Raw genomic sequence first — 27,302 nt, 5'->3', positions numbered from 1 at the left:
ACAGGTAAGGTAGAGGTGATATGATCCTTGACTAGTCTCTCAAAACACTTCATGATGACAGAAGTGAGTGCTACGTGGCTATAGTCATTTAGTTCAGTTTCCTTTGCATTCTTGGGTAAAGGAACAATGGTGGCCATCTTGAAAGCATGTGGGGACAGCAGACTGGGATAGGGAGAGATTGAATATGTACGAAACACACCATCCAGCTGGTCTGCGCATGCTCTGAGGATGCGGCTAGGGATGCCGTTTGGGCTGCCAGCCTTGCGAGGGTGAACACGTTTAAACGTCTTACCATGGAAAAGGAAAGCCCACAATCATTGGTAGCTGGCCACCTCGGTGGCACTGTGTTATCCTCAAAGCAGGCAAAGAACATGTTTAGCTTGTCCGGAAACAAGACGTCGGTGTCCGCATTGTGGCTGGTTTTCCTTTTGTAGTCCGTGATTGTCTGTAGATTGTCTGTAGTCATTGAATTACGACTCCACTTTGTCTCTATACTGATGTTTTTCCTGTTTAATTGCCTTGCGGAGGGAATGACTACTCTGTTTGGATTCTGCCATATTCCCAGTCACCTTGCCATGGTTAAATGCAGTGGTTCGTGCTTTCAGTGTTGAGTGAATGCTGCCAACGATACACGGTTTCTGCTTAGGGTAGGTTTTAATAGTCACAGTGGGTACAAAATCTCCTATACACTTCTTTATAAACTCAGTAACCATCTCAGTATATACATCAATATTATTTTCTGAAGCTCCATATCCCAGCCCACGTGATCAAAACAATCTTGATACATGGATTCTGATTGGTAAGACCAGTGTTTAATAGTCCTTAGCATGGGTACATTCTGTTTGAGTTTCCGCCTATAGGAAGGGAGGAGCAAAATGGAGTCGTGGACAGATTTGCCGAAAGGAGGGCGGGGGAGGGCCTTGTATGCATGCCGGAAGTTGGAATAACAATGGTTGAGTGTTTTTCCAGCGCGAGTACTACAGTCAATATGCTGATCGAATTTAGGTAGCCTTTTCCTCAAACTTGCTTTGTTGAAGTCCCCAGATACAATAAATGCAGCCTCAGGATATATGGTTTCCAGTTTGCAAGTCCAGTGAAGTTCCTTGAGGGCAGTCGTGGTATTGGCTTTAGTGGGGATATACACGGCTGGGACAATAACCGAAGATAATTATCTTGGGCGATAATACGGTCGGCATTTGATTGTGAGGTATTCTAGGTTGGGTGAACAAAATAACTTGAGTTCCTGTATGCTATTAGAATTACACCATGAGTCGTTAGTCATGAAACATACACACCCCTTCTTCTTCCCGGTGCGATGAACTGAGAATCCAGATGGCTGGACCAACTCCGACAGGTATATCCCGAGTGAGCCATGTTCCCGTGAAACAGAGTATGTTACAATTCCTGATGTCTCTCGGGAAAGAAACCATTGCCCTGATCTCGCCAACTTTGTTATCCAGGGACTGAAAATTAGCGAGTAATATACTCAGAAGCGGTATTTGGTGTGTGCGCCTTCTAAGTCTGACCTGAAGACCGCTCAGAATCCCTCTACTTTTCCGGAGTTGTTTTGGGTCGGCCTCTGGAATAAGTTCAATTGCCCTGAGTGGTGCGTACAAAGGATCCGCTTCGAGAAAGTAATATTCCTGGTCGTAATGCTGGTAGTCTCGGTGAGTTGCCGCCGCTCTGATATTCAATAGTTCTTCCTGGCTGTATGTAATAACACATTTTCTGGGCTAACGATGTATGAAATAATACAGAAAAAAAACGAAATAATGCAATGTTTCCTAAGAATTACAAGCGAGGCAGCCCTCTCTGTCGGTGCCATTTTCTTTTTTTTTTAAGACCACATAGACCATACAAATTCTAATCTGGACATTGAAGCCATTTCCACTGGTGATTTTCATTCTACCCCTCTATCAAGGGAATGATTTAGACCATGGACACAAGGTGGGTGCAATTCATTATCAAATAGAACAGAAAACCAGCAGTACTCCGGAACTCCAGGCTCAGATTTGAATAACCCTGATACAGGCTTGCCAGGGGTAAATTTACAGTACTGTTCTAAAAATGTACTTTTCACCAATATACACTACCATTCAAAAGTTTGGGGTCACATAGAAATGTCCTTGTTTTTGAAAGAAAAGCAACTTTTTTGTCCATTAAAATTACATGAAATTGATCAAAAATACATTGCAGATATTGTTAATGTTGTAAATGACTATTGTAGCTGGAAACGGCTGATTTTTTTAATGGAAAATCTACATAGGTGTACAGAGGCCCATTATCAGAAACCATCACTCCTTTGTTCCAATTGCACGTTGTGTTAGCTAATCCAAGTTTATCATTTTAAAAGGCTAATTAATCATTAGAAAACTATTTTGCAATTATGTTAGCACAGCTGAAAACTGTTGTGCTGATTAAAGTAGTATCTGGAGCATCAGCATTTGTGGGTTCGATTACAGGCTCAAAATGTCCAGAAACAAATAACTTTCTTCTGAAACTCTTCAATTTATTCTTGTTCAGAGAAATGAAGGCCATTCCATGTGATAAATTGCCAAGAAACTGAAGATCTCGTACAATGCTGTGTACTACTCCCTTCACAGAACAGCGCAAACAGGCTCTAACCAGAATAGAAAGAGGAGTAGGAGGCCCCGGTGCACAACTGAGCGAGAAGACAAGTACATTAGAGTGTCTAGTTTGAGAAACAGATGCCTCACAAATCCTGAACTGGCAGCTTCATTAAATAGTACCTGCAAAACACCATTCTCAAGATCAAAAGTGAAGAGGCGACTTCGGGATGCTGGCCTTCTAGGCAGAGTTGCAAAGAAAAAGCCATATCTCAGACTGGCCAATAACAATAAAAGATTATATGGGCAAAATAACACAGACACTGGACAGAGGAAGATTGGAAAAAAGTGTTATGGACAGACAAATCTAAATTTAAGCAGTTCGGATCCCAAAGAAGAACATTTGTGAGACACAGAAAAAATGAAAAGATGCTAGAGGAGTGCTTGACGCCATCTGTCATGGTGGAGGCAATGTGATGGTCTGGAGGTGCTTTGGTGGTGGTAAAGTGGGAGCTATGTACAGGGTAAATGGAATCTTGAAGAAGGAAGGTTATCACTCCATTTTGCAACTCCATGCCATAGCCTGTGGACAGTGCTTAATTGGAGCCAATTTCCTCCTACAACGGGACAATGACCCAAACCACAGCTCCAAACAATGCAATAACTATTTAGGGAAGAAGCAGTCAGCTGGTAGTCTGTCTATAATGGAGTGGCTAGCACAGTGACCGGATCTCAACCCTATTGACCTGTTGTGCTTGACCGTAGCTTGACCTGTTGTGCTTGACCGTACGTAAGAAGTGCCATCAAGCCAATCCAACTTGTGGGAGGTGCTTCAGGAAGCATGGGGTGAAATCTCTTCAGATTACCTCAACAAATTAACTAATAGCATGCCAAAGGTCTGCAAGGCTGTAAATGCTGCAAATGGAAGATTATTTGACGAAAGCAAAGTTTGAAGGACACAATTATTATTTAAATTAAAAATCATTATTTATAACCTTGTGAATTTCTTGACTATATTTCCTATTAATTTTGCAACTCATTTCATGTATGTTTTCATGGAAATAGAAAGGTACACTCACCTCCATATGTATTTGATAGTGAAGCTAACATTTTAAATTTGTTTTTATACTCCAGCATTTTAGATTTCAGATAGAATGTTTCAAATTAGGCGGCAGTACATAATTTCAGCTTTTATTTTAGCATATTTCACACATATCTGTTACACTGTTTAGGAATTAAAGCATTTTATGTGTTTGAAGAAACAAGTATTTGGACAAATTCACTTATATTGTATTAAAGTGCTCAAAAGTGGATTACATCAAGTGTTTGACTTTATCAACTTGTTGGATGCATTTGCAGTTTATTTTGGTTGTGTTTTAGATTATGTTTTACCCAATAGGAACTGAATGGTGAATAATGACTGGAGTAATTTTCTTTCTAAGTGAGTAGATAAGATGGTTCTGAACATTTCTAAAATAATACTGACAATGCAATGACTAAGAAATATCCTAAATGAATAATGAATTATGATTAGTGAGAAAGTTAGAGGCTACAACTAAACATGCTAACACCAATATCAATAACAGGAGAGGTTAGCATTTTTAAGTTGTGTTTTGGATCATGTTTTGCACAATAGGAATTGAATGGTGAATAATGTGTTGTGCCACTTTGGAGTCACTTGTATTGTAAGTAAGAATACAAAATGTTTCTGAACACTTCTACAGTACATTCATGTGGATGCTTCCATGATTATTGATAATCATGAATCAATGAATTAATGATGAATGAGAAGGTTACAGAGGCACAATGATCATACCCCCCCCCAAAAAAAACTTCCCCTGTTAATGGTAATGTTGAGAAGTTAGCAAGTTTTGTTGTAGCCTCTAACTTTCTCACTCATCATTATTCATTTAGGATAATTAATTAATTATTTAAAGTGTTCAGAGACATATTATCCACTTATAAATTACTCCAGTTAGCATTCACCATTCAGTTACTGTTGGGTAAAACCTAACCCAAAACACAACCAAAATAAACTGCAAATGCATCCAACGAGTTTGTAGAGTAATAAGCTTGATGTAGTCACTGCAACCAAGGAATATGGGACTAAATACTAAACTTACTTTTATACTTGAATACCCTATAAGTGAATTTGCCCTTTACATGGGGGGGACTACATTAAAAAAGTGCTTTTGTTTCTAAATGGTAAAACAGATATCTATGAACATACCCTCAAATAAAAGGTGCATCATATGAAACATTTGACCCCAAATCCAATATGTTGAAGCAGAGAGACAAACGTAAAAAATTTGGTTCACTGTCCAAATATATATATGGAGGGGAGAGTATGTTCTCCTATTCATCTGTATGGGAAAACAACTTTGGGCTTCAAGCATCAGAGCAAAACCACATTCTCTGCCTCTGAATACAGGCTGTAACTTTGGTCCCTGGTTGTCAAAGGTAAGAAAAGGAGTTCTATTCACACAAAAACGACTTCTGCTTTCGTCAAATCCCCTCACACACCCAAAAGACTGACGAGGAGTGGGGACAGTGTCATCAAAACATTTCAACAGTGTGTGCTACAAATTCAACAGAACAAAGATCAATGACTTACACAAAGCATTCAAGTGCTCAAGTATTTACACATCCCGCATTTGCATACAGATAATGTTAGGCAAAAAGTAAGGGGGTACACTACAGAAGAAAATCCACCCCAAACAGACTCTTCGGCATTGATTAATGCAAAGTTATTATGTCTTCTTTGTTTCCCCTCAGTGTATCTTTCATATCTTCCCTTTCTCTTTTTTGTCAGTGAAGGCAATTCATTTCTGAAAACCCTTGATGACTCGATAGTACAAGAGAGGAGCTGTGATTGCGAAGTCTGTTTGTGTGTGTGTGTGTGTGTGTGTGTGTGTGTGTTTGTGTGTGTGTGAGATCAAAAGGAACACATCCGGAGACGGTCCTCTCAGTGGGGGGCCGTGTTTATGTACTCACACATTGATCTGTGCGTGTCTGTGTGTGTGTGTATGCACGTGAGTCTGTGTGTGTGTGTGTATGTGCGCAGGTGTGTTTGTGTGTGCAATTCAGAGCCTGAACCCTGCCGTCATACTTTGCTTGAACCTGTCGTCACCACGCTGCTGTTCTACCATTAGCGTAGTTTAGAAGTCAACAGAGGTCACAGGAACTGATGGTTCCTTATTAATGAGGTTTTCGTCATGGTGCATGTATGTCTCTGTTTGACTACTAACCATAGTGAGCATGTCAGCTAGCTGGCTAACAATAGATCCCTCTTTGCTGCGAAAAGTCAGACGGTGTGTTTGTAAACTGAACTCAACATTGTATATGGTTAATTTGTCAATCAGCCACACCTGTTGCTGAATTTTTTTTGGAGCACACAGCCATACAATCTCCATAGACGAACGTTGCAGTAGAATGGCCTTACTGAAGAGCTCATTGACTTTCAACATGGTCCCGTCATAGGATGCCACCTTTCCAACAAGTCAGTTTGACAAATGTCTGCCCTGCTAGAGCTGCCCCAGTCAACTGTAAGTGGAAACGTCTAGGAAGAAAAACATCTCAGCTGCGAAGTGGTAGGCCACACAAGCTCACAGAATGGGACTGGCGAGTGTTGAAACGCATACAAATTGTCTGTCGACAGTTACAACACTCCATACCGAGTTCCAAACTGCCTCTGGAAGTAACGTCAGCACAAAAACTGTTTGACGGGAGCTTCAGGAAATTGGTTTCTATGGACGAGCAGTCACACACAAGCCTAAGATCAGCATGCGAAATGCCAAGAGTCGGCTGGAGTGCTGTAAAGCTCAACACCATTTGACTCTGGAGCAGTGGAAACGCATTTTCTGGAGTGATGAATCACGTTTCAACATCTGGCAGTCCGGTGGACAAATCTGGATTTGGCAGCGCCAGGAGAATGCTACCTGACCGAATGCATAGTGTCAACTGTAAAGTTTGGTGGAGGATAAATAATGGTCTGGGGCTGTTTTTCATGGTTTGGCTAGGCCCCTTAGTTCCAGTGAAGGGAAATCTTAACTCTACAGCAAACAATGATATTCTGTGCTTCCAACTTTGTGGCAACAGTTTGGGGAAGGCATCTTTCCTGTTTCAGCATGATAATTCCCCCGTGCACTATGTGAGGTTCATACAGAAATGGTTTGTCGAGATCGGTGTGAAAGAACTTGACTGGCCTGCACAGAACCCTGACCTCAAACCCATCGAACACCTTTGGGATGATCTGGATCGCCAACTGCGAGCCAGGCCTAATAGCCCAACATCAGTGCTGGACCTCACTAGTGCTCTTGTTGCTGAATGGAAAAAAGTTCCTGCAGCAATTTTCCAATGGACAGTGGAACACCTTCCCATAAGAGTGGAGGCTGTTACTGCAGAAAAAGGGGGACCAAGTCCGTCTTAATGTTGATCATTTTAGAATGAGATGTTTGACGAGCAGGTGTCCACATACTTTTGTCATGAAGTGTATTTCACAACAGGTCTAAATATATGTGTTATGACAGTGTTATGGCCATATTAAGGCTGCCATTTGTGCTATTTTGTGTGTTTTTTTTTCGTGTTGCTTGTAATGTATTTTCTACATAATGTTTCTGCCACCCTCACTTATGACCGAAAATAGCTTCTGGATATCATAACAGCAATTACTCACCTCCGGCCGCAAAGGAGTCGGACGCAAAGGATTTACTGTACATACCAAACCAGGCCCAAATCCCGTTATTCGTATGAAGAAAATACGCCAATACAGGGGACGCAGGTCCGGGTGCCTTGTGAGAATTTGTCGGCGAGTTGGTAACCCGCCTCTACCATTCGTCCTATTGGCCAACGTGCAATCATTGGAGCATAAACTGGATGATCTCCGTTCAAGACTATCCTACCAACGAGACATTAAAAACTGTAATATCTTATGTTTCACCGAGTCGGGGCTGAATGACGACATGGATAATAATCAGTTGGTTGGGTTTTTCATGCATCGGCAAGGTGAAACAGCTGCCTCCGGGTAAGACAAGGGTTGGAGGACTGTGTCTATTTGTCAATAACAGCTGGTGAGAGAAATCTAATATCAAGGAATTCTCAAGGCTTTGCTCGCCAGAGGTAGATTATCTCATTATAAGCTGTAGACCACACTATTTAGCAAGAGTTTTCATCTATATTTTTCGTATCTGTCTATTTAACACGACAAACCGATGCTAGCAGTAAGACAGCACTCAATGAGCTGTATAAGGCCATAAGCATACAAGAAAATGCTCATCCAGAGGCGGCGCTCCTAGTGGCCGAGGACTACTAGACTACTTTTACTCCACACACAGAGATGAGTGCAAAGCTCTCCCTCGCCTTCCATTTGGCAAATCTGACCATAATTCTCTCCTCCTGATTCCTGCTGACAAGCAAAAACTAAAGGAGACTAAAGGAGACTGAAAATATTTGGCATGGGTCCTCAGATCCTTAAAAAGTTCTACAGTTGCACCATCGAGAGCATGCTGACTGGTTGCATCACCAACTGCTCTGCCTCCGACCGTAAGGCGCTACAGAGCGTAATGCGTACGACCCAGTAAATCACTGAGGGAAAACTTCCTGCCATCCAAGTTTCAGAGAAAGGCCCTTAAAATTCACAAAGACTCCAGCCACGCTAGTCACAGACGGTTCTCTCTGCTACCGCACGGCAAGTCGTACCGGAGCTCTAGGTCCAAAAGACTTCTTAACAGCTTCTACCCCCAAGCCCCCTCAATCTACCCCTCAATCAATCAAATGTATTTAGAAAGCACTTCTTACATAAGCTGATGTCACAAAGTGCAGTACAGAAACCCAGCCTAAAACCCCAAACAGCAAGCAATGCAGGTGTAGAAGCATGGTGGCTAGGAAAAACTTCCTAGAAAGGCCGGAACCTAGGATGAAACCTAGAGAGGAACCAGGCTATGAGGAGTGGCCAGTCCTCTTCTGGCTATGCCGGGTGCAGATTATAACAGAACATGGCCAAGATGTTCAAATGTTCATCGATGACCAGCAGGGTCTGTTGAACAGCTAATCAAATGATCCCTGGATTATTTGCATTGACCCCCCAACACACACACACTTTTTTACACTGCTGCTACTCACTGTTTATTATCTACAGCATGCATAGTCACTTTACCCCTACCTATATGTACAGTGCCTTGCGAAAGTATTCGCCCCCCTTGAACTTTGCGACCTTTTGCCACATTTCAGGCTTCAAACATAAAGATATAAAACTGTATTTTTTTGTGAAGAATCAACAACAAGTGGGACACAATCATGAAGTGGAACGACATTTATTGGATATTTCAAACTTTTTTAACAAATCAAAAACTGAAAAACTTGGCGTGCAAAATCATTCAGCCCCTTTACTTTCAGTGCAGCAAACTCTCTCCAGAAGTTCAGTGAGGATCTCTGAATGATCCAATGTTGACCTAAATGACTAATGATGATAAATACAATCCACCTGTGTGTAATTAAGTCTCCGTATAAATGCACCTGCACTGTGATAGTCTCAGAGGTCCGTTAAAAGCGCTGAGAGCATCATGAAGAACAAGGAACACACCAGGCAGGTCCGAGATACTGTTGTGAAGAAGTTTAAAGCCGGATTTGGATACAAAAAGATTTCCCAAGCTTTAAACATCCCAAGGAGCACTGTGCAAGCGATAATATTGAAATGGAAGGAGTATCAGACCACTGCAAATCTACCAAGACCTGGCCGTCCCTCTAAACTTTCAGCTCATACAAGGAAAAGACTGATCAGAGATGCAGCCAAGAGGCCCATGATCACTCTGAATGAACTGCAGAGATCTACAGCTGAGGTGGGAGACTCTGTCCATAGGACAACAATCAGTCGTATATTGCAGAAATCTGGCCTTTATGGAAGAGTGGCAAGAAGAAAGCCATTTCTTAAAGATATCCATAAAAAGTGTAGTTTAAAGTTTGCCACAAGCCACCTGGGAGACACACCAAACATGTGGAAGAAGGTGCTCTGGTCAGATGAAACCAAAATTGAACTTTTTGGCAACAATGCAAAACGTTATGTTTGGCGTAAAAGAAACACAGCTCATCACCCTGAACACACCATCCCCACTGTCAAACATGGTGGTGGCAGCATCATGGTTTGGGCCTGCTTTTCTTCAGCAGGGACAGGGAAGATGGTTAAAATTGATGGGAAGATGGATGGAGCCAAATACAGGACCATTCTGGAAGAAAACCTGATGGAGTCTGCAAAAGACCTGAGACTGGGACGAAGATTTGTCTTCCAACAAGACAATGATCCAAAACATAAAGCAAAATCTACAATGGAATGGTTCAAAAATAAACATATCCAGGTGTTAGAATGGCCAAGTCAAAGTCCAGACCTGAATCCAATCGAGAATCTGTGGAAAGAACTGAAAACTGCTGCTCACAAATGCTCTCCATCCAACCTCACTGAGCTCGAGCTGTTTTGCAAGGAGGAATGGGAAAATATGTCAGTCTCTCGATGTGCAAAACTGATAGAGACATACCCCAAGCGACTTACAGCTGTAATCACAGCAAAAGGTGGCGCTACAAAGTATTAATTTAAGGGGGCTGAATAATTTTGTTCCACTTCATGATTGTGTCCCACTTGTTGTTGATTCTTCACAAAAAAATACAGTTTTATATCTTTATGTTTGAAGCCTGAAATGTGGCAAAAGGTCGCAAAGTTCAAGGGGGCCGAATACTTTCGCAAGGCACTGTCCATTACCTCAATTACCTCGACTAACCTGGAGCCCTGCACATTGACTCGGTACCGGTACCCCCTGTATATAGCCTCGTTATTGTCATTTTATTGTTGCTCTTTTTTATTTATTTAGTAAATATTTTTTTAACTCTTTTTTTCTTAAAACCGCATTGTTGGTTAACCTGTTGTATTTGGCGCATGTGATAAATAAAATGTGATTTGAAGGAGGGGGGCTAATACTGCTGGAGATTGATATAGCGACGCGTGTTTTATTAATCAATTAGTAAGGGACTGACGGGCACAATCAGGGCACAATCAGTGTCAGGTCTGTAAACCTCCCTTCATTAGTCTTTATTACCTGTTAATATTAGAGGGCTGTGGACTTACAGGAGCAGTGTCGGTGAGTCTTGAGTACTTTTCACATCTTTATCAATGTCAATATCCAACCGTTGTGGACTTCCATAGTATAGTTACCATTGCCTGTGACAGTAACCTTTAAGAACTTTGGGTTGTCGTGACCGTTGTGGAATCATGTGAAGCCTGTCTGTTGGTTCATACTAGACTGCTACAGTAAAGGCCTCTCTGAACAGTGTCACATCTCTATGCATATTAGTGTGTTTACCATCACCAAAGGGTTCCTCACCTGCGCCCTCCGCCCCTCTCCCACCTATCAACATCCTCCCCCGCCCCTCACTGCCTTCTCTATTCTCCCATTTTCGAGGATATTGTCCCTAGTCTAATTTGCCCAAGGCCTGAAAGCGAGAGAAGACTCTTCTGGATCCTCAGATCTCCCAGATGATGCCGTCGGAGGCTTTTAATCCAATCAATAGGGGTAATTATAGGCAATTACAGCAAATGGGAAAGCATTGTACCAGACTCAATGTGTTTAACAAATTCTATCAATCCTGTTATGGATGAGATGGGGAGAGACTAATTTCATATTAATGATGTCGGCTCGGTAACAAAAGCTACCTGTAAATTGAAAGTCGCCCCCAGATTCAGACCCACTGAATAAAAGGTAGAACGGGCCTTTTGTTTGTCCTTCGCCGCTTCACCCACACAAACATGCATTTAAAGGACCACCATGGCCGATTATGTTAATTTAATTTTCAGATCTCATAAAGAAAAAAATGTAAAGGCAGATCAATACCTCATTCGCATGGACTGTCCATGGACTGCAGTCTACTTCAAGGTGAATTCAGTCTACCTTTCAAAACAATGGTTCAGGAATGACTTCACTCAACCTAAGCCTTTATAGTGCTTCGATCCCTAAGCTTTTCCCTGCATATACTTAATACCTTCTCAAGGCCTAGCTACTGTTACAGCACTGTGGTCCAGGGGAAAATACATGCAAATCTTCAAACCAACTATCTACCCCTCATCTCTGTCAGAGAGTAACTCTGGCTAGACCACAATATTTACAAGTCTGACATTTTGGAGTCTTAATAACTGCCAGATTAATAATTATTGATTGGATTTATATAATACTTTTTCTCCTAGGCGTTAAAAACTCTTTAAGTAAGTAGGGAAACTCCACTCTATGGACACCAATGTATAGCACCACCTTTGTGCCAGAACACTCACCACACATCAGCTAGCATGGTGGAGAGGTGGGAGTGATATACAGTATGTCAATTTGAAATTTAAGGGGGATGATTAGGTGGAAATTATGGAAATGGGGCCTGGATGAGAATTTGTCCAGTACACCGGGGTTAACACACCTACCTAATGGATTTTATTGACCACAGAGAATCAGGAAATCTGTTTAACAATAGGAGAGCTGAGAGTTGACTCAAAACAAATGTACTTTTTTAATTTTAGAGTGTGCAAAGCTGTCAAGGCAAAGGGTGGCTATTTGAAGAATCTCCAATATAAAATATATTTTGATTTGATTTGACTACATGAGTCCATGTGTTATTTGATAGTTTTGATGTCTTCACTATTGTTCTACAATGTAGAAAACAGTCAAATAAAGAAAAACCCTTGAATGAGTAGGGGCTGTAAAACCTTTGGTAGCTGTGACTGTGTATAGCCCAGTTACATTAACTAATTAAAATGCTATTTTGTTCTTTGAAATACATTTTATTTTATATTCTAATGCTACTTAAGACCTTCATAAACACAACCAAATGATTATGTGTTGAGATAGCATATATGGGGGTGGCAGGTAGCCTAGTGGTTAGTGTTGGACCAGTAACCGAAAGTTTGCTAGATCAAACCCCTGAGCTGACAAGATACAAATCTGTCGTTCTGCCCCTGAACAAGGCAGTGAACCCACTGTTACTAGACTGTCATTGTAAATAAGAATGTGTTCTTAACTGACTTGCCTAGTTAAATAAAGGTTTAATTTAAAAAAAATATATGAAATATATTTATTAGAATGTTGATGTCCAAAATAATCGGCACTGGCTCAAAGGCGGTTCCCTCGATGCCATGTGCTTCTAGTGTTAACATCCAATCCTAAGGACGGCATCCTACATCCCTGTGGAATTGGGATCTCCTTAGACCAGAGGCAAGTGCCATCTTCTGGCCCTCCAACACCACTTCCAGCAGTATGGTCTACAATCCAGGACCGTCCCTGCTTCAGATGTAACCCAGCAGTTGGATGCATGGTGGTATGCTGCAGATAAGGTGGGACTATAAATACCCTTGTTACACTTAGTTGTGAATTTGTGAAATTCATTAATTGAATTGAGAGCTGGCAAATATGAGTAAGACATGTAGTGTGAAATATGAGTAAAAACCTGTAGTGTCGTGGGGGGTGAGGATAGAATTGTGAGCGTATTTGTGACCCGATTCAGGAAACAAGGTGTATGTCATAAGTCACGACTTCATAGGACAGTCGTTGGAACTTAATTTTTTTTTTTAATCAAAATGCGTTTTGGGGCAGAAATGCCTTCTCGAACATGTGAACTTTCATGTGCACAATACAATGTTTTATGTCTTCTGTAAATACGAATACAACTGTTAAATAACGAGCCTTGTTGGTTAAGCCACAGAAAAAGTCAGCAACCTTCCCACTATCCACGATTGGCTGAGATAATGAGTGGGTTGGACATGCCGGGAGATGAGTTCGGATTGGTCTGCCATATACAGTGGTTCCTTCTTTAAAGTTATACTGCGGCAGCAGCTTTCTGTGGCACGTCATTTAATTCTCAGCCATTTCTTCTGTTAGTGCTAGTTATTGCTAGTTTTATCACCAGGGGGCATCTTTGAGAAGCATTTGATAGTATTCCTTTTGGCATTACCAGAGAATTTGATTAAATTGTTTCCAGAAGCACATTTACAGTCACCACTCTGGTTAACACGAAAACTGCCTTACCAGCTCTGCTAGGGTTGAGTAAAATGGTAAGAGTGGTCTCATTTGTGTCTGGAAGTAGGTGTTTCTACATTCAGACCGTTTTGCTCTCGGAGGGCACACTGGACATTTGGGCCGAAGAGTAGGGTTGATTTGACTGTTCTGACCTTACAACGGCAGTCGAGCACCCAAGCTAATGTTGGCTAGCTACTTCCAGACACAAATGAGACCACTCTTACCATTTTACTCGCCCTAGCAGAGCTGGTAAGGTCGTTTTCGTGTTAACCAGAGTGGTGACTGTAAATGTGCTGCTGGAAACAATTTAATTACGTTTTTTTCCTAACATTTACTGACACCAGACATATTCAACGGGTGTTGAGTGCTCGTAAAGTAATTATTCTGCGCTCTGGTACACTCAGACGAGATCCGTGTAAATAGTAGGCTGGACACATTACATTTTTAACAATGTTCTTTTCTGATAAAAACTAGTTCATTGCATCCGCCGTGGAGCCCAGTTCCATAATATGACCATATTTCCCAGCTGTTTGCCGTTGTTTTGAAATAACCGGCCTTATTTTAGTGCATTTTTCACCCTGCCAGTTTCTATTGAGCACTCGCCTTCTGAATGTTCTATTCCCAGCTTATTGTTCTACGTCACAATGCCTACTTCGCTATTGTTGGCAATGAGATCTGCTCATGTTGTTTTATAGTTAAAACATTAACAAAAATAATATTGGAACTCTGTGGTCTTCCCATTGTTTCCTATGGGGGAAATATAGGCTGTCTATTTCGCCAAATACCTCGCAATGTGTGAAATGGCTAGCTAGTTAGCAGGGTGCCCGCTATTAGCGTTTCAATCGGTGACGTCACTCGCTCTGAGACCTTGAGCTTGTTTGTCACCGATCGCTAGGCCAGAAATAGTCAGGAGTTTTTATTTTTTCCCTACTTTTTCATTACGCAGACCTAAGCACAGTTGACACCATCGAGGTGCGGATGTTGACTTTCTACACAAGTTGTTTTCTTTCAGTTTTGTCCGATGATCAGATAAATAAAAAGGGATCCGTTTTTCATGGAGCATCAGTCCTGTCAAAACAGGCTCTGCGAACGTTCGATTCCATTCATTTTCTATGGGCTCGCACCAGTGTTCCAGTTTAGCCAACATTCTTAAGCCGTTTTTCAGCCTTGGGTGAATTTTGAGTCGTTTTATTTCCAGCCTGTAGCTAGCTAGAACAAATTTACGAGGCAGCTGAATGTCCATTGAGAAAGCACAATAACTATAACATTTAGCTAAGCTAAGAATGATGATAATAATCAAGTCATTTAACGTTGGGTAGTTAGATAGCCTATAGCCTAGTTAGAGAGCCTATAGTTAATATACTGTCAAATTTGATGTATAACTACTAACGTTAGGTAGCTAGCTAACATACCGGTACATACTTCTGTAATGATATGCTATGTGGTTCGTAAGGACAGCGTAGCTAACTAATTGTCAGCCAACATAACGTGTAAGGTAACTTATTTGAAAAGTAATTACTCCATTACATTGAGTAGCAAGCTACCCCTTGGTAATTAGGGCAAGTTTGGTCTGTGATAGGAGGGGGGTTTTCACACCTAGCTCTGCTGCTTTAGATTGAACTGTCATATCTCAGTTATTGTTTTCTAATCTATAAAAAATAAGCTGTTTTCTTCACTTTCAGAGAGCGAGCTGACCAAGGGGTCGAAAATGTCACATACAGTACCATCTATTGTTTGTCCTCATGTCTGTTTTTCAGCATAAAGTACTCTGTAGCCACTTAGTGTGGACACCAAGTAAGACCACACACACACAATAACAGTCTCTCTCCATCACGTCATCCCTCTCCCCCTTCTCCCACTTCTCCCTAAATCCTCTAGGTTATATCAGCTGTTTTGGTGAACCCCTCCCCCATCTGATCTGGCTGACACAGAGGGCACAGCATGATCAGATATGAGATGTAGTATTATTAAATATGAATTATTAGGAAGTATTATCAAAGAGATGCTTTGCATTGAAATACAAACAGAGATGTAGTAGTACCAGAGTTAATGAGCCAAGGTCAGTTTTACATTTGACCTCCTGATGATTATAATGACTGTTTTTTTTATTCGAACACAGTCAAAGGTTATTCATAATCTCTCTCTATCCATCTGTCTCTCGTCTGCAGGTATGTTTTGAAGTGAGAGAGGAAGCTAGTCCCATCATCGCCACCTCACCCGCTCTTAAGATAACCTTCAGGCCAACTGGGGGCCAAAGGCTGGTTAGGAGAAACTGCAATTGTGATGAACTGAGAGAATATTAGGGTAGCACTGTAATTCATGATTCATATGCTGTCTGCCACTGTACTCACCTCTTTCCCTTTCGGTCTTCTACACCTCTCTCCCCACCTCGTCTTTCTTCCTTGTTTCATAATGCACACCATATGTGCATTGAAGTAGAGATTGAACTTGTATTTATAATATTACAATTATCGTAATTATGATGCATTTATGCATTTATAACACCTGGATAATGAACTTACTTCAATAAAGCGTTTCACTTTCTCCACTGGTTGAAATTAAGTATCTCATTGAAATACTATCCTGTGTCCACAGATTAATGCAGATGAATGGAGTTAGATATGCATCGCTCTTTTTTCTGTATATATGAATTACAAATCAACCATGTTTCTAGTCTATTGCATAGTTATAATGTGTACAAACAGTTGAAGTCGTAAGTTTACATACACCTTAGCCAAATACATGTAAAGTCAGTTTTTCACAATTCCTGACATTTAATCCTAGTAAAAATTCCCTGTCTTAGGTCAGTTAGGATCACCACTTTATTTTAATAATGTAAAATGTCAGAATAATAGTAGAGAGAATTATTTATTTAAGCTTTTATTTCTTTCATCATATTCCTAGTGGGTCAGAGGTTTACATACACTCAATTAGTATTTGGTAGCATTGCCTTTAAATTATTTAACTTGGGTCAAACGTTTTGGGCCTTCCACAAGCTTCCCACAATAAGTTTTGGCCAATTCCGCCTGACAGAGCTGATGTAACTGAGTCAGGTTTGTAGGCCTCCTTGCTCGCACATGCTTTTTCAGTTCCGCCCACACATTTTCTATAGGACTGAGGTCAGGGATTTGTGATGGCCACACCAATACCTTGACTTTGTTGTCCTTAAGCCATTTTGCCACAACTTTGGAAGTATGCTTGGGGTCATTGTCCATTTGGAAGACCCATTTGCTACTGAGCTATTACTTCCCTGACTGATGTCTTGAGATGTTGCTTCAATATATCCACATAATTGTCCTGCCTCATGATGCCATCTATATTGTGAAGTGCACCAGTACCACCTGCAGAAAAGCACCCCCACAACATGCTGCCACCCCCGTGATTCACTGTTGGGATGGTGTTCTTTGGCTTGAAAGCCTCCCCCTTTTTCCTTCAAACACAACAATGGTCATTATGGCCAAACAGTTCTATTTTTGTTTCATCAGACGAGAGGACATTTCTCCAAAAAGTACAATCTTTGTCCACGTGTGCAGTTGCAAACCGTATTCTGTCTTTTTTAATGGCAGTTTTGGAGCAGTGGCTTCTTCCTTGCTGAACGGCCTTTCAGGTTATGCCAATACAGGACTCGTTTTACTGTGGATATAGAAACTTTTGCACGTGTTTCCTCCAGCATCTTCACAAGGTCCTTTGCTGTTGTACTGGGATTGATTTACACGTTTCACACCAGAAATAAATGAATAAAAAATGTATCATTTTAGTGAATGATATCATAAATAGGACTGGTGGAGTTGTCACACATGCAGCTAACACAGACATGTGGAAATGTCTGCTCTACCCAAATTTACAACCATTTAATTGCAGCATTATCATATAAATGGAAGAGGCAAGTAGAAGGGGAAAAAAGTAAGGAACTTGTATGTCGGCCCTGTATTAAAGAACATACATGGTTAAAGAAAAGTTAAAGACAAGTGTGATAAATAAAAACACATATACCAATTTCATTTAAGGACCAACAAACTGACAGCTGTGCCATATAAATTGCAAAATAGTTGTTTAGAGATTTTTGATGTACCCATTCCATGGCACATGGTTTATGAATTGATATGCAAAACAACACCGTATTCAAAACTTCAAATTTGTTCAGTTTAAATTACTATACAAAATTATTGCAACTAATAGAATAACAAGATAAAACATATGGGATCTGTAAAATGTTTAATAGGACTTGCATCCTTGGCACAATTAAGTTATTATATTCTACTCAATTCATAGGCTTCATTAATGCCATTCAGACTTGAAGTTGATACAACAACTGTAACATCTTACATCTGTTTCCACCGTAATGTTTTGTCAGCCATCTTTGTTGAAGAACGCCACAAGGCAAGTGTGGCTTGTGTCAAAATTCATCATTGGAACCACTCGATATGATTGGTCATATAAAAACCTTGGGACCCAAATGCATAATGAGTGCTCTAAGTCCCCCTTGTGGTGGTCTGGAGCAATGAAGCCGTGACGCTGGGTACCTTTAAGTCCCACGGTGCAACTTTTAAAGGAGGAACAATTGTCGAAGGATTCAGTCTATTTCAGCTCGTCAGTCTGTTGGTAATCCTGTTGAACGTGGCTTTTTTTATGTATTGTGTAGTGGAGCTCCAAAAGTGTTGCTGTCCACTTTCTGAAGGATCAAGTTTTGAAATCAGTGTAGTTAGAGTATGATAGCTAAAGAGATGGAGCAACCGTGGCATGGCATTCCTGACAGGGACATGCGTCCATCATACATGATAATCTATACAGGTAAGATAGCTAGTTACATTTTCAGATATTACACATTTCTATTTTGACAGAAAGGCGTTTCATTTCAAGCTAAAGTGTACTGTTAGCTAGCTAGCTAATGTTAGACGTTATTATTCGTATTCCAGGACCCAGAACAGAGTTTGCTATTCTAATTAGAGCCTCATGTTAGCTAGCTGACATTGAATCTGGTTGGTTAGCTCCCAGCACTGTGGCATCATTGGCAGTTTGTTCATTGTTGTTTAACTAGCTAACATTAGCTGGCTGGCTAGTTAGCTACATGACGTGTGTACAACACCCATTGAATATGGCCAGTATCAGTAAACGTCTACAAAAAAGAATACTGAAATTGTTGCCAACAGAGCTGGTTAGGCTGTTTTCATGTTATCCAGAGGTAAACAAATCATCGGCTAGAGCGTCAGGTGTGCGCCCCGAGAGCAGGGCTAAAGCTTAAGAGGGTGTGAACGATGCTGAATGGGTGTAGACAAAGAAGAGCTCTTCACTAGATACCAAAACATTCAAAGACCATTTTCTCAAAAGTGAGTTTACAAGTTGATCACATTTCAAAGCAGAATAACTTCCCATTGTTCCTCAAATGCAGTGTCTGATGTACCATTTTGTAGCTCTGAGTCACTCATTTTATCCTATGTAAAAAAACACCTTTTCAAATGTTGTTACATAAGACCGAATCCAGGTGTTGAGTCACAATGTTTGTGTGCTGAGGAAGTGAGAAAATAACTCTGTTAGCAGCTGCCATGATAACACGGGTGACTGTGTTGATGTCACTCACCTCGTATAGCGTGATGACACCATTGGTCTCGTTAGGTGCCTTCCACTGCATGAAGATCTTCTCCTCGTATGGTCCGGTCTGGGTGGACTCCATTGGAACAGAGCCGGGAACTGGAGAAATGTAAAGACACAAAGGAGTGACGGCATGTTCAAGCAAAGCAGGTTTGAGCACTAAAGAACACACACACACATTGATTAGGCAGTACAGTTTCACAACACCACGGTCTGATTGAGAACAATTTAACCATTCAACAACGTTGTATCTCAGACATTACAGCACACAACGGCACACTCAAAATCATCAAAATCAAATATCAACACTTTGTTCCTTCTCAATCACACTTATGAAAACTGTACATATTATAAATATATCGACACATATACCGATACAGTGAATGAGTTTATCAGGAAGTGCACAGGAGATGTTGTACCCACATTGACTATTAAAACCTACCCCAACCAGAAACCGTGGATAGATGGGAGCATTCGTGCCATATTGAAAGCGCGAACCACCGCATTTAACCAGGACAAGAAGAGTGGGAATATGGAAGAATACTAACAGTGTAGTTATTCCCTCTGCAAAGCAATCAAGCAGGCTAAACGTCAGTATAGGGACAAAGTTGAGTCCCAGTTCAACGACTCAGACACGAGACGTATGTGGCAGGGTCTACAGACAATCACTGAATATAAAAGGAAAAGCAGACACCGACGTCTTGCTTCCAGACAGACTGAACACCTTCTTCGCTCGATTTGAAGATAATACAGTGCCACCAACGCAGCCCGATATCAAGGACTGTGGGCTCTCCTTCTCCGTGGCCGACATGATTAAGACATTATAGCGTGTTAACCCTCAAAAGGCTGCCGGCCCAGATGGTATTCCTAGCCGCATTCTCAGAGCATGCACAGACCAGCTGGCTGGTGTGTTCACAGATATATTAAATCTCTCCCTATCCCAGTCTGTTGTCCCCACATGCTTCAAGATGGCCACCACTGTCCCTGTACCTGTTCGTAAGCATTTCACTGTAAGGTCTACACCTGTTGTATTCAGCGCACGTGACAAATAAACTTTGATTTGATCTAGGAAAGCAAAGGTAACTGAACTAAATGACTATCGCCACATAGCACTCACCTCGTTCATCATGAAGTGTTTTGAGAGACTAGTCAAGGATCACATCACCTCCACCTTACCTGCCACCCTAGACCCACTTCAATTTGCTTAACGCTCCAATAGATCGACAGATTATGCAATCGCCATCACAATGCATACTGCGCTGTCCCATCTGGACAAGAGGCATACCTATGTAAGAATGCTGTTCAATGCCTATAGCTCAGCATTCAACACCATAGTATCCACCAAGCTCATCATTAAGCTCGAGGCCCTGGGTCTGAACCCCGCCCTGTGCAATTGGTCCCTGGACTTCCTGACGGGTCGCACCCAGGTGGTGAAGGAAGGTAGGAAACACAATTGAGAGCATCCTGTCAAGCTGTATCACCGCCTGGTACGGCAACTGCACCGCTGCCCACAACCGCAAAGCTATCCAGAGGGTGGTGCGGTCTGCCCAACGCAATACTTGGGGCAAACTTCCCTACAGCACCGATTCCATAGGAAGGCCAAAAAGATCATCAAGGACATCAACCATCCAAGCTACTGCCTGTTCACCCCACTATCATCCAAAAGGCGAGGTCAGTACATGTCCATCAAAGCTGGGACCGAGAGACTGAAAAACAGCTAATAGCTCAAGGCCATCAAGCTGCTAAACAGCCATCATTAGCAAATCAGAGGCGGCTGCTTACAGACATAGATTAGGAGTCACTGGCCACTTTTAGAAATGGATCACTAGCCACTTTAATAATGTTCCAAATATAGCATTACTTATCTCATACTGTATGTATGAACTGCACTCCACACTATTCTACGGTATCTTGGTCAAATTTAAATTGTGCTTACATATAGGCATCACCTATTTCATATGTACGTACATACTGTATTATCTTCAATACTACACCACTGACTGTTAAACAGCCATCTCCAGGACATCAGAGGCTGCTGCCTATAGACATCGATTAGGAATCACTGGCCACTTTAAGGAAATGAAACACCAGCCACTGTATCCGTATCTTGCATTAATCATCTTATATGTGTAAACTGTACTCTATACCATGCCACTATCTTAGTTCAATGCCGCTCTGCAATACACAACCGTTCAAAAGTTTGGGGTCACTTGTTTTTGAAAGAAAAGCAATTTTTTTTGTCCATTAAAATTACATCAAATTGATCAGAAATGCAGTGTAGACATTGTTAATGTTGTAAATTACTATTGTAGCTGGAAATGGCAGGCTCCAAATGGCCAGAAACAAATAACTTTCTTCTGAAACACGTCAGTCTATTCTTGTTTTGAGAAATGAAGGCTATTCCATGCGAGAAACTGCCAAGAAACTGAAGATCTCATACAATGCTGTGTACTACTCCCTTCACAGAACAGAGCAAACAGGCTCTAACCAGAATAGAAAGAGGAGTGGGAGGCCCCGGTGCACAACTGAGCAAGAGGACAAGTACATTAGAGTGTCTAGTTTGAGAAACAGACGCCTCACAAGTCCTCAACTGGTAGCTTCATTAAATAGTACCCGCAAAACCAGTCTCAATGTCAACAGTGAAGAGGCGACTCCGGGATGCTGGCCTTCTAGGCAGAGTTGCAAAGAAAAAGCCATATCTCAGACTGGCCAATAACAATAAAATATTATATGGGCAAAAGAACACAGACACTGGACAGAGGAAGATTGGAAAAAAGTGTTATGGACAGACAAATCTAATTTTCAGGTGTTCAGATCACAAGAAGAACATTTGTGAGACGCAGAAAAAATTTTAAAGATGCTGGAGGAGTGCTTGACGCCATCTGTCAAATTTGTTGGAGGCAATATGATGGTCTGGGAGTGCTTTGGTGGTGGTAAAGTGGGAGATTTGTACAGGGTAAAGGGGATCTTGAAGAAGGAAGGCTATCACTCCATTTTGCCATGCCATGCCATACTCTGTGGACAGCGCTTAATTGGAGACAATTTCCTCCTTCAACAGGACAATGACCAAAAGCACAGCTCCAAACTATGCAATAACTATTTAGGGAAGAAGCAGTCAGCTGGTATTCTGTCTATAATTGGTTGGCCAGCACAGTCATCTCAACCCTATTGAGCTGTTGTGGGAGCAGCTTGACCGTATGGTACGTAAGAAGTGCCCATCAAGCCAATACAACTTGTGGGAGGTGTTTCAGCAAACATGGGATGAAATCTTTGATTACCTAAACAAAATGACAACTAGAATAACAAAGGTGGACAAGGCTGTAATTGCTGCAAACTGAGGATTATTTGACTAAAGCAAGGTTTGAAGTATACAATTATTATTTAAATTAAATATCATTATTCCTAACCTTGTCAATGTCTTGACTATATTTCCTATTCATTTTGCAAATCATTTCATGTATGTTTTCATGGAAAACAAGGACATTTCTAAGTGACCCCAAATTTTTGAACGGTACGAAATACAGTGCCTTGCGAAAGTATTCGGCCCATTGAACTTTGCGACCTTTTGCCACATTTCAGGCTTCAAACATGAAGATATAAAACTGTATTTTTTTGTGAAGAATCAACAACATGTGGGACACAATCATGAAGTGGAACGACATTTATTGGATATTTCAAACTTTTTTAACAAATCAAAAACTGAAAAATTGGGCGTGCAAAATTATTCAGCCCCTTTACTTTCAGTGCAGCAAACTCTCTCCAGAAGTTCAGTGAGGATCTCTGAATGATCCAATGTTGACCTAAATGACGAATGATGATAAATACAATCCACCTGTGTGTAATCAAGTCTCCGTATAAATGCACCTGCACTGTGGTAGTCTCAGAGGTCCGTTAAAAGCGCAGAGAGCATCATGAAGAACAAGGAACACACCAGGCAGGTCCGAGATACTGTTGTGAAGAAGTTTAAAGCCGGATTTGGACAAAAAGATTTCCCAAGCTTTAAACATCCCAAGGAGCACTGTGCAAGCGATAATATTGAAATGGAAGGAGTATCAGACCACTGCAAACCTACCAAGACCTGGCCGTCCCTCTAAACTTTCAGCTCATACAAGGAGAAGACTGATCAGAGATGCAGCCAAGAGGCCCATGATCACTCTGGATGAACTGCAGAGATCTACAGCTGAGGTGGGAGACTCTGTCCATAGGACAACAATCAGTCGTATATTGCACAAATCTGGCCTTTATGGAAGAGTGGCAAGAAGAAAGCCATTTCTTAAAGATATCCATAAAAAGTGTTGTTTAAAGTTTGCCACAAGCCACCTGGGAGACACACCAAACATGTGGAAGAAGGTGCTCTGGTCAGATGAAACCAAAATTGAACATTTTGGCAACAATGCAAAACGTTATGTTTGGCGTAAAAGCAACACAGCTCATCACCCTGAACACACCATCCCCACTGTCAAACATGGTGGTGGCAGCATCATGGTTTGGGCCTGCTTTTCTTCAGCAGGGACAGGGAAGATGGTTAAAATTGATGGGAAGATGGATGGAGCCAAATACAGGACCATTCTGGAAGAAACCCTGATGGAGTCTGCAAAAGACCTGAGACTGGGACGGAGATTTGTCTTCCAACAAGACAATGACCCAAAACATGGTTCAAAAATAAACATATCCAGGTGTTAGAATGGCCAAGTCAAAGTCCAGACCTGAATCCAATCGAGAATCTGTGGAAAGAACTGAAAACTGCTGTTCACAAATGCTCTCCATCCAACCTCACTGAGCTCGAGCTGTTTTGCAAGGAGGAATGGGAAAACATTTCAGTCTCTCGATGTGCAAAACTGATAGAGACATACCCCAAGCGACTTACAGCTGTAATCGCAGCAAAAGGTGGCGCTACAAAGTATTAACTTAAGGGGGCTGAATAATTTTGCACGCCCAATTTTTCAGTTTTTGATTTGTTAAAAAAGTTTGAAATATCCAATAAATGTTGTTCCACTTCATGATTGTGTCCCACTTGTTGTTGATTCTTCACAAAAAAATACAGTTTTATATCTTTATGTTTGAAGCCTGAAATGTGGCAAAAGGTCGCAAAGTTCAAGGGGGCCGAATACTTTCGCAAGGCACTGTATATGTGTATTCTTAATGCATTCCTTACTTAGATTTTCATGTATTTTAGGTATATGTTGTGAAACTGTTAGATATCACTTCTTAGATATTACTGCATTGTCGGAGCTAGAAGCACAAGCATTTCACTACATCCCCAATAACATCTGCTGGACACTTGTATGTGATAAATACATTTGTTTTGATAAAAACAATGTTACAATTACTTTTCAAGCATTAACTCATCTAAATGGGGGAAGTGGGAAGACAGCGCTGGTGGCTTAACCCCAGGACTAATGGAGTGAGCAGCTAAAGTCAAGGGAAACATCCTCAGTGCTCAATCCTGGCTCATTGATTTGATATTAATATATGCAGTCTCATGACTGGACGAAAGTCCTGATAATACCTTTGTTAAAAGGCCATTTAGTCCAACTTCACACTATCTTAATAATTGGCATGGCAGACTAGAAGAATGTGGCTGGTGTAATGTACACGATGGGAAACAGAGAGCTGGTTTCAAGTGCAGGGCGCAGCAGCTGTTTATTGTAAAGGACCACCAGAGGAGGCAGGTAGCTGGGTCCAGGGGCAGGCAGAAGGTCATACACCGGGAGTCCATAAAGGCAACAGTACAGGCAGGGAAAAGGCTAATAACGATCAGGCAATAGGTAGATAACTGCTCTGAAAGGTGTGTCACAGAACCAACAATACCTCACAATGATAGGATGCAAAGAAGAGAACTAAATAGTGTGTGATAATGACATACAGGTGTGTGAACAGTTGATCAGAATTCAGGTTATTGGGATCTGGAGAGTGAGCTGCGTTCAGGGGATCTGTGTGTTTGAGAGTGTGAGCTGGAAAGTGAGCTGCGTTCATGGGATCTACGTGTTTGAGAGTGTGAGTTGGAAGCAGATGTTACAGCTGGTCTTGAACAGTGTTGGCATTAGCTCCCTCAACAGGGCAGATGGAGGGATAGAGGGATGGAGAGATAGGGGAAGGGGAACTGGACTATTTTTGCACATTGCCAAGCTTTAAGGTAGAAAGAACAGTGAATCTCATTATCTTAAACTCCCTGCTAACAAGAAGCATATTAGATTTGGGAGTTTAGTGGTAAGATTTGAGTCACCCGGTTCATGCTAATTGTTTCCATTTACTTTAGATCACACATGTACACTTAGCCAAATGTATTTTACTGTAATGTTTTTTTGGTCTATTGTTGTCGACAATGATCAAGGCATTTATCGTTGATCCTAGTCTTAGATCAATATAGGATTATTCATGCAATACAGTGCTTACTAGTTTGTTTTGTAATATTCCATTTACTCATAATTGCCTAGACTGCCATGTTAACCCTTTGTTAATGGATAGTGTAAGGGTCATAAGCATCCACCTCTTTGTTTGGCCAGTATGGACACTTCACCGGGTTAGACCTTTAGACCTTGGGGGCATGGGAGTTATTAGTGACAGTGGCTGGTTCTGTGTGTGCGTGTGTGTGTGTGTGTGTGTCCACTTGTCCACTGATCGTGCCATTTATAACCAGATTAGACAGCAGCGACACCAGGGCTTAGTATTGTGTTGTCAACGATGCATCGAATGTACTTGGCTGAAAGATATTTGTCATGTCCAGTCAGCATCCCAACCCAACACACAACCAAATAACCATAGTGATTCCACCAAAGAGACATTTTTACATGTTAGAAATCTTTGTAAGCTCTAATGATTCAAAAACAGAAGAGGGAGGAGAGCTCTCAATAAATGTTGTTCCACATTTGACATAGTCTTTGAGTGTACCCTGGATGGTTAAATAATCTATTATTAGAAAATAAATGATGTCCTTGAGTAGATTTAAAACAGTCATGATTAAACAATTATTTTACTGGCGATTTATCTTACTTTAGAGAGAGAGCTTTTATTTCAATCTTAAAAAATAACTATTAAACAAATGCTTTTTTCAGAGGTATTGTTGATTTCTGTTTGTAGACTTGCTACAATGGACATAAATAGCATTCCAATTTACACTTGGTAGCTAACCCTGCGTTACTGTAAACAATAGGCAACCAAGGTCAAACACGTCAAGAAATTAATCTTAACATTTTGATTACACACAATCTTAAAATCCCATTTGCGGTATTTTAGTTAAACTAAATCCAATTTAACATTATTGCTTGTCCACCCCAGCAAAATATAGTTTTTTTTTCAGATCAGGGTATGATTGAATGCAAACTTTAATTCAATATTATACCCTCTAGGGTCTCTGAAATATACAAGATCCATCTACGATTAATTTCTTCCTGTTTTAATGCCTGATAAAAAGGGAAATTAACGCCTTTACAAGGCTGACACCAATCGGTGTGCTCTAAGTGCTAACAAGCTATACGTAACCTGAAAACATAAGCTGAACAAAAATATAAACATAACATGTAAAGTGTTGGTCCCATGTTTCATGAGCTGAAATAAAAGATCCCAGAAATGTTCCATACACACAAAAAGTGTATTTTTATCAAATGGTGAGCACACACTTGTTTACATCCTTGTTAGTGAGCATTTCTCATTTGCCAAGATAATCCATCCACCTGACAGGTGTGGCATGATCTTTACATCTTGTGCTGGGGACAATAAAATTACTCTAAAATGTGCAGTTTTGTCACACAACACAATACCACAGATGTCTCAAGTTTTAAAGGAGTGTGCCATTGGCATTCTGACCGCAGGAAAGTCCACCAGAGCTGTTGGCAGATAATTAAATGTTAATTTATCTTACATAAGCCGCCTCTAACTTTGTCTTAGAGAATTTGGCAGTATGTCTAACCGGCCTCACAACCGCAGACCACGTGTAAGCAAGCCAGCTCAGGACCTCCACATCTGGCCCCAGTGATGTACTGGACTGTACACTCTGAAGCGCTTTACGGGTGGATGCCGAGGAGTTGCCATACCAGGAGGTGATGCAACTGGTCAGGATGCTCTAGATGGTGCAGCTGTAGAACATTTTGAGGATAAGATATTTTCAGTC

At 41.2% G+C, this 27,302-nt stretch overlaps 1 protein-coding gene across 12 annotated transcripts in view; it reads right to left on the bottom strand.

Moving 5' to 3' along the window:
• LOC110527653 (receptor-type tyrosine-protein phosphatase T) overlaps positions 1–27,302 on the bottom strand; it is a 522,557-nt gene that overhangs the window by 211,531 nt on the left and 283,724 nt on the right. For all 12 annotated transcript variants that reach the window (XM_090240593.1, XM_090240592.1, XM_036983141.2 and 9 more), the window contains one exon: positions 19,182–19,291. In XM_090240593.1, coding sequence (XP_090096719.1) covers positions 19,182–19,291 — 110 coding nt within the window. The remainder of the gene's footprint in view (positions 1–19,181; positions 19,292–27,302) is intronic.

This window comes from Oncorhynchus mykiss, chromosome 7, assembly GCF_057628025.1.
Source record: "Oncorhynchus mykiss isolate SJ-2025 chromosome 7, ASM5762802v1, whole genome shotgun sequence".
NCBI lineage: Eukaryota > Metazoa > Chordata > Actinopteri > Salmoniformes > Salmonidae > Oncorhynchus > Oncorhynchus mykiss.
The sequence above is the reverse complement of the archived record's forward strand: the minus strand, read 5'-3'. Positions and strand labels throughout refer to the sequence as shown.